Below are 7,516 nucleotides of genomic sequence, written 5' to 3'. Positions count from 1 at the left end.
GTTGAAAGAGTTTCAGTAGTTACACTTTCTAGAGTCAAAGAAGAGATCAACCTGTTTAAAGTCGATATGATTCTAGTCTTCTGAAAAGTCATAGCTTATCGCGAAGTGATTTTAGTAAAAAGCTATTAAAGGTGTATCGTGCTTGATTCAGAAACCACAAAGACTCTTTTTGTTTCGTTTCAACATCGATATTACTTTGGTATGGAAAATAAAAATCAAAAGATTTATTTTTACTTGATAAGATATAAAATAATATTTTCTTTACTTGTAAGAGACAAAGATCATCAATTTTTAGTCATCTATCTCGCTATTACTGTGCTCGATACACCCTTGTCCCTTTAATTGAAGTAAAAGTCGTTGACTCAATCTATCTTAATTATAATTTTCTACTAAGTAACAAGAAAACTAAAGTATTAATTACCTGATAGCATTTCCAAGCCTCATATCCGGATGGAGCCATAAAAGATAGGGATGATCACAACAAGGCAAATAAACAGTTCATCATGACCAGTTATTGTAGAAATGCAACAAGCAATTGTCTTCTACTCATTTGGATCTGTTGTAAGAAATTGCTTGTAAAGTGGTTCAAATACATCCTCTATCAATACCTTGTGCCATAATCCACTATTTTTTTTTCTGATGCAACACCTAATATGAGCCACCTTTGTTGAGTTTGGATGTCCAATGATCGTCGTAGATTTAATTTGTTGTGAACTCTTAGTGTTCGGAGACTTACTTCTTTTGCCCTCTTTTGTATTGACTATATATTTTGTATTTTGATTAAATATGTTCGATGTATATAATATTTTCTTTACTTAGATGCTCTTTTACCTATGATACCAAGTCCGAATTGATTCTTGTGTATAGTTTTGCCTTTCATTAGTCACGTTCATATCATTTTTATATATTTTATAGCGTTATATATATATATATATATATATATATATATTACGATTACACTTTTATGCTTCTATTGCGTTTGCATAGTTTTATTTAGTGTATTTATTACTTTCTGTTTTGAATTTTAGACTTATCCACTAGCTTATAATAAGTGTCTGACCAGATTTTGAATCCTGAGAATTCATTTAAGGGCAATTTTCACATACAGCAAAGAAAAAATTCATATTTGTATGCTATAACAAAGTTTGCATAATTATGTTCCATAGCAAACATGGAAACTATATAATTCGCTATACATATACAGTTGAAGCAAATTGTATAAAACGAAGTGTATAAAACAAGAAAGAGAAAAACACTTGGGCAGAGAACTGTATAAAAACGAAGTATATAAAACAAATTGTATTATTATAAGTGTATAGAACGATTATATACAATTTGAATTTGTATAAAATGAGAAAGAGAGAAAGACAAAAGAAACTGGCAGAAGAGTATTTTTATTGTATAATTATAAGTGTATAGGACGAAAATATATGTACTTTCATGTGTATACACAATTTTCTCACACTTTATACAAATAGAAACACAATTTATACATTGCGCTTCTGTTTGTATAAGTGAGAAAGACGAGGGTGGCAAGCGAGATTTGGGAGAGTGGCGAGCGAGATCTGGAAGAGGGGAGAGAGGGGAACAAAAATATATGTATTTATACAATTTTCTCTGCTTTATATAATTAGAAACAACTTTTATACACTTGTGTTTGTATAAAAAGTAAGGAAGCGAGCGAGAGAATGGAGGAGAGTGGCGAGCGAGATATTTGGGAGAGAAGCGTCTGACAATTTTTTGTAGACGTTTGCTATGAAGCACAATTAAATCAAACCCTAGCTACTCTATTATTTTAGGTTATTAGTTTGTTATTATATACAATTTTTCCTTCGTTTAATGCATGAATTTATAAAAGAGTTATGGGATAAACATCCATATTAATGCATTTACAATACAAAAAAAAAATTGAGGAAAAACTACCTACATTTCTAAAATGGAGAGTTGAAAGGGCAAATTTGTCTTTTAATTAGTGAAATAAGAATTGTGAGAGGCCCCCACAACCCATACATTTTACCCACCTCCATTAGCACCAGTCCAGCGACACTGCAGAACCCCTCTTTTGTCTTCACCATCTCCATTTCTTCTACTAAACTTTTTAATAACACCAAGAGAAAAATTTCGATTTTTTTTTCGTTCTTGTTTACTGCTTAAGCGCAAAGAATTGCAGAGAAAGGTGAAAGAGAAGTGTAAGTAACGCAACCCCAGATTTTTCTTTTACCTTTTTGTACATGTATATAGGTCTGAGATCGAAATCCCTCTTTTTTTTTTCTCTGTTAATTGGTGGAAAATTATAAACATATTAGCTAAAACTGCAGGTAAGAGATGAATTTCCTTTCAGTATTGGAGGTCCAGAGGTTCAAATCGATGCTTTGACGAATACCCATTTGCTTTTTACAGTGTAATACTTGTTAAATGCTACTTTGTAGATCAGTAACCTCGTCGATTTCACGTATCTTCGCTTGCATGGGGTCAGTAATTTGATTCTCTCCATAAATCTTTTTTTTTCTGTTTTCTTTTTAGTATAAATTAAAGCATTCTGGTTTCCCCCTTTTGAGGTTGGTGGTTCTGTATTTTTAAGACAATGGATAGTATAAAAAACTGGAGCTCTAACTCCCAATCTTGTTAGGGAGGTCTACCTAGTATCCGTGCTTGTGGTTGTAGGCTGTAGCTTAGTTGAGGTGTACCCACTGAGTTCACCTTTTTTGTGTAATATGATAAACCCAGTAGGTAAATGACAGTATAAATGAAAAAGTTGCAAAGTTTGTTATACTGCAAATTTTAATGCTTTTCTTGGTTTATTGGGCAACAATTGGCTTTTATTTGCTGTTTTGGAATCTGAGGTGCTTGCTTAAAGGCTAAGCAAGCAATAATGGGGAATACAAAGGAAGATGAGCTGGTGCTCCTTTTTCTGTTTCTGTTTTTTTATTTCCCCATGCTTTGCTTTTTACGTTGAGGGAGTTTGTTCCTAGAATGTTCTATTCTATACGTAATTGTCTTATTAGCTACAGTATCTAATGCTTTGCTTCTAGCCATGTATAATGTATGTTGTTTAAAGATTTGAAATTGAGGCATGTTTTCGGAGTATTCCTTTGTGTTCTGTTTCGAGTTTTTTGGAGAATATTTTCGAGTTGTTGTTGGTATGGTGATGGAAAAGTTGAAGGAGACATGGAGGGCCCTGCTTAATGTAAGCGTTTGTTTCTGTGCTATGTCCCAAATTTGGTGTATAGTAGATTGAGAATTTCCTTTCTATTTCAAGAAAGTTTTGATACCTTTTATCTTGTTGCTATAAGATGCTAATTATCTTCTTGTATGTGGTGATACTAAAATTACTTAGGCACCCAAAGGCTGAAAATGAATTGCATAAGTCGATAGGTTGTTATCAAAGAAATGTGTCTTTTGTGGACTATACTGCTATACAGTATGTGAGTCTAAGTAGCAATCCAAGCTACATTATTTCATGACGAAAGCTTATCTTTTGCAATGATTTACTGAAATAGATTTTAATAGCCTGTTGCAGTTTTTAGATAATGTCGTGTTGGTTATCTCCTAGTGTTTCTGTTTTGATTGGAATTAGAACTATATGAGCACTTCAGGCAGTTATTTTACTGCTTTGTTTTCGACATTGGGTATTGAAGGAGTTGGTGCTTCTAGCAGAGGACTCGGATATAAATCTTTGAATGAAGAAAGCCCTGTTGGTAGGACTAGTTTTAGGTCCATCTTGCTTGTATTCAAGACCATAGCAGATGAGCTTATCCATTCCTGCACAATGCAATTAGAAATACTCAATAACTTATTATTAAAGCATCGGTGAACTAGAAATAGAACTGATGTAATGAATTATGTAGAGAACATCTAAGATTTGGATAAAATATGAACTTGTGTCGATTGAATGTTTTTGTACTGTATTGCCAAGTGAAATTTGGAAGATTGGTGACTGTTGAACAAGTACAACTGTGTGTCAATAACAAACTAGTTGGGGTTGGCTATAGGAATCCTCTATACCACGCTCCTTCAGTTTGGCCTGTTCCTTTCAAGGATCCAATAATCTATCTTTTAGGAACCCCGAATTGTTTGGAAAGACAAATTGCCAGGTATTGGAATGAAAGGACTCAGATGGAGCAAAGTGGATATTGATGATTCATAAGTGGATCTATGTACTAGTTTGGGATTGAAGTGTAATTGTTCTCAGCTCAACTTATATAGATCTTTTTCTTCCGTTGTGCCATAGTATCTGGCTTGGTCTACTTCATTCCAAGAGATTGTAAGCCTTTCCAAATTATTTCCATGTGATTTAGGTTTACCTCATTCTCTGTTAACACCTTCACTCTAGTTTCAAGCTGAGTGAAAATTTAATGTTCTTTATTATGACCTTTTTTTTCTCTTTAGTATATTTCTAACTTGTAAATGAAATCATGTTTTATGTCTAAACGACATGGTGGGAACACCCAAGACAATGAGAAGCTAGTTGAAAATTGATTTTGTACGCGGGGTTATCCTAGATTTATGGCCAATAAGATACCCAACTTGCTCTAGAGATCCATTTTTATCTCTTATTTATCAAAATTAACTTTTTTGGGGTCTCCGATCTCCCATTCAATGATGCTAAGGGGAATAATGCTATCATTGACTTTGTTTAATTCCAAGAATGGGAGACTGAGAATAAAGGATGAAGAAATTCAAATAGTTTACTACTCTTGGGTGGAATTCTGGTGATTTGCTTCCTGTTGTCTTGTATGTCTATAAAAGAAGTAAAAGATGTCCAATCCTTCCTGTCTAATTTCAAAGGGGTTGAAGAATCTGGAACTTTTTTCCCCTTAACAAAGAAGAGTAATAACTTATAATGAATCTGGTTTAATTATTGTCTCACCCTTCACTTCTTACCGCAACCAAACGCTTGAGGTAGCTAACCTGTATCATCTATGTAGCACTCCCTTATGGCACAACTTATTCACTTCCAATACTTTGTCATCACATCAAATGTGCTGTTAGACCAAATAACATGTGGCATTCGTGTATTTAAAGCAATGGATTTGATTATGGATTTGAACTGTCTAATGTGAGAAGGAAATCAAATTTCTTAAGATATGAAGGAAATCCATGTTATACTCCATGGTTTGATCGTGTTAAAGCAATGGATCTGATTATGGATTTGGACCGTCTTTCTTATCCCTTTTCAGTACCCGAATTTGAAAATTTTGGCTATTCTAAGTGGATTATGACTTCCTCAATTTTTGATATGTTTATGAGTGACTAGATTATGTCGACCAATGATCTGTACACTATGAACTGCAATCCAACTTTCTCAAAGTTGCTTAAGCCAAATAAGAGTAGGCTTGCTATATAGAACTAGTTGATGGTTGTTTGGTATTACCAGTTATTACCTGGACTTAGCACTTATTTTGTACAATGGTATAGGGACTATTATGTACTAGATCTTACCTTTCCCTGAATGAAAAGAGAGGACGTGGGTGGTGGAGTGAGCAGTGAGCACTGGTAATTATGAAGTATCTCAAATTTGGAATATAAATTGTTCTGGTGGTTTTTGTTTTTAAGTATCTTGTCAACAGCGTACAGATTTTCTTTTTACCGATTATGCTAATCATCTTTTATGGTTGTAAACCTGATTGTAACAGAGCAGAAGTTGTCTTGGGTGCTGTGTAAAGCCACCACATGTTATTTTAGTGGATAGGCCATCCAAAGGTCAGAAAGTTCAGGGTCAACGCTTGAGGAAACGCGGTTCAAGGGACGACTTTTGGAGCAGTAGTGCTTGTGAGATGGAGAATAGTGCATTTCCTTCACAACGAAGTGTCTCATCAATTAGTACTTCAAATCAGGGCCTTGATGCTCACAGTAGTTCTAGCACCACAAACAACAACACTGAATTTGTAAATCATGGCAAGTGCATATTTCACTTCCTTTGCTTTCATTGGCTATCATGGGAATACTTTACCAATAGTAACCTTTCTTGGGGATATCCAAGTCTCAGTATGTTAGTATTCCGCCAAATGCCAGAAATTAACATGTGATAAGAGGATATATAACCTAGAAATGATATGTAGCTGTAGTTTTTTTTAAGCTCCATCAAAAAATAATGAAAGAAAAGAAGAATTATATTTTTTATCGGATGTCCCCAAAAGGGACAAAAGAAAAGAGTAGTTATCTGGTAAATTTCATAGTCTCAGTTGGTTGTCTTAAAGTAGCCCCTGCAATTGCAGTTTTCAGACATATATATATATATATATATTCAAGATTGTCTACTTTGAAAAATTCATCAATACTTGATGCAGGACAAAACCAGATCTATGTACTGTTCGTTCTTTTAGATTTCTCTTATTGTCCATGTAAATAGATATCCATTGGATAAAGCTTTGGAAGCAGGATGCTATACTCTTTCATCTCAGCTTATCAGTATTGTACTGCTCTCCACGTGTTTTAATATGCTTAATCGAGCATTCTCTGGATCAGGTTTAATTCTTTGGAGTAAAACTAGGCAAGAATGGATTGGAAATAGAACACCTCAGAAGCAGACTGCAGCTCAGGAATCTAAACTAAGGTGAGCATCTTCCCGTTTCAGAATCCTCAAAACAATTAATTTAATGCGTAGGTTTGACAGCTGCTGGTTTCAGAGTATTTACTTCCCATACAAGTGTGTGTATATACACTTGATGAGTGTATTCTTCTATCATCATAAATTGCAGCTTTGATGCGAGTTACGAAACTTTGCTGGGGACCAACAAGCCTTTTCCTCAGTCAATCCCTCTATCGGTGAGTCTTGCTGAACTATTAGCATGATTTTTGGCTTGTAGATTTTATTTTTCATGGCTACTTTGTTGATTCTATACATTTAAAATTTTCAGGAAATGGTAGACTTTCTTGTTGATGTTTGGGAACAGGAAGGACTATATGATTGAGCTGTGGGACTTAAACTGATCTTACCCAACCATAGCATTTTCTGTTTGTAAAGTCTACAGAAACCAGATGGATGAAAACAATTATGTTGGATCTCAGGATTTGTATGTTGACAAGAGGAAAATTTGAATGTTTTTTCAAATGAAGGAGAGAGGACCCTTGTTTATTTTGCTAATAAACGAATTTATTTTCGAGAAAAGTTGTATTCAACCATCCAAATAAACTCCTTGTTTCCAGATCCTGATGATTTCTACACACTACAGTACTACTGCTCATCTTTTTTTGTGAGGATTTGAGCATGCCATTCAATAGTTTGGACTGTTGCAATAGTCCTGGTGATTATTGTTTTAAAATTAAGCTCATAACAATATATATCTATAAAGAAACGAAAAGATACATAGACGAACCATAAAACTACTCTTATAATGGTGAATGATATCTCTATTTATAAATTGAAATTACTTCAAAGCTCACCATGTTCAATGTTCCGACTAGTAGATATACATTATTATTTAAAAGGTTTATATTACTTAGGGAACATACATACTAGTAGATTTACATTGTTATTTAAAAGGTTTATATTACTTGGGGAACATACGTATAT

The 7,516-nt window shown here is 34.0% G+C and overlaps 1 protein-coding gene across 3 annotated transcripts; it reads left to right on the top strand.

Annotated features, from left to right (window-relative positions):
• The first annotated feature begins 1,882 nt into the window (after positions 1-1,882).
• On the top strand, positions 1,883-7,148 carry LOC101258679 (uncharacterized). Of its 3 annotated transcripts, none has more exons than XM_004244978.5 (6): positions 1,883-2,189; positions 2,319-2,471; positions 5,642-5,898; positions 6,469-6,556; positions 6,702-6,768; positions 6,861-7,148. In XM_004244978.5, exons 2-6 carry the CDS (start codon positions 2,416-2,418, stop codon positions 6,912-6,914), a joined length of 522 nt encoding a protein of 173 aa, XP_004245026.1. In that variant the 5' UTR covers positions 1,883-2,189; positions 2,319-2,415; the 3' UTR covers positions 6,915-7,148. The 3 variants fall into 3 exon arrangements, with proteins under 3 accessions (XP_004245026.1, XP_010324986.1, XP_010324985.1); XM_010326684.4 differs by having other exon boundaries at positions 2,009-2,189; positions 2,307-2,471; XM_010326683.4 differs by lacking the exons at positions 1,883-2,189; positions 2,319-2,471 and adding an exon at positions 2,898-3,187 and having other exon boundaries at positions 5,637-5,898.
• Positions 7,149-7,516: the final 368 nt, after the last annotated feature.

The sequence above is a fragment of the Solanum lycopersicum genome, chromosome 8, assembly GCF_036512215.1.
Source record: "Solanum lycopersicum chromosome 8, SLM_r2.1".
Classification (NCBI taxonomy): Eukaryota; Viridiplantae; Streptophyta; class Magnoliopsida; order Solanales; family Solanaceae; genus Solanum; species Solanum lycopersicum.
Note: the sequence above shows the minus strand (reverse complement) of the source record. Positions and strands in the feature narration are given on the sequence as shown.

What these genes read in the sequence shown, in the direction of transcription:
- LOC101258679 (XM_010326683.4), top strand. Translation starts at nt 3,074, where the DNA reads ATGTTTTCGGAGTATTCCTTTGTGTTCTGTTTCGAGTTTTTTGGAGAA. An exon ending in GCTCAGGAATCTAAACTAAG is followed by an intron (nt 6,557 to 6,701) that starts GTGAGCATCTTC and finishes CATAAATTGCAG; the next exon opens with CTTTGATGCGAGTTACGAAA. An exon ending in CTCAGTCAATCCCTCTATCG is followed by an intron (nt 6,769 to 6,860) that starts GTGAGTCTTGCT and finishes TAAAATTTTCAG; the next exon opens with GAAATGGTAGACTTTCTTGT.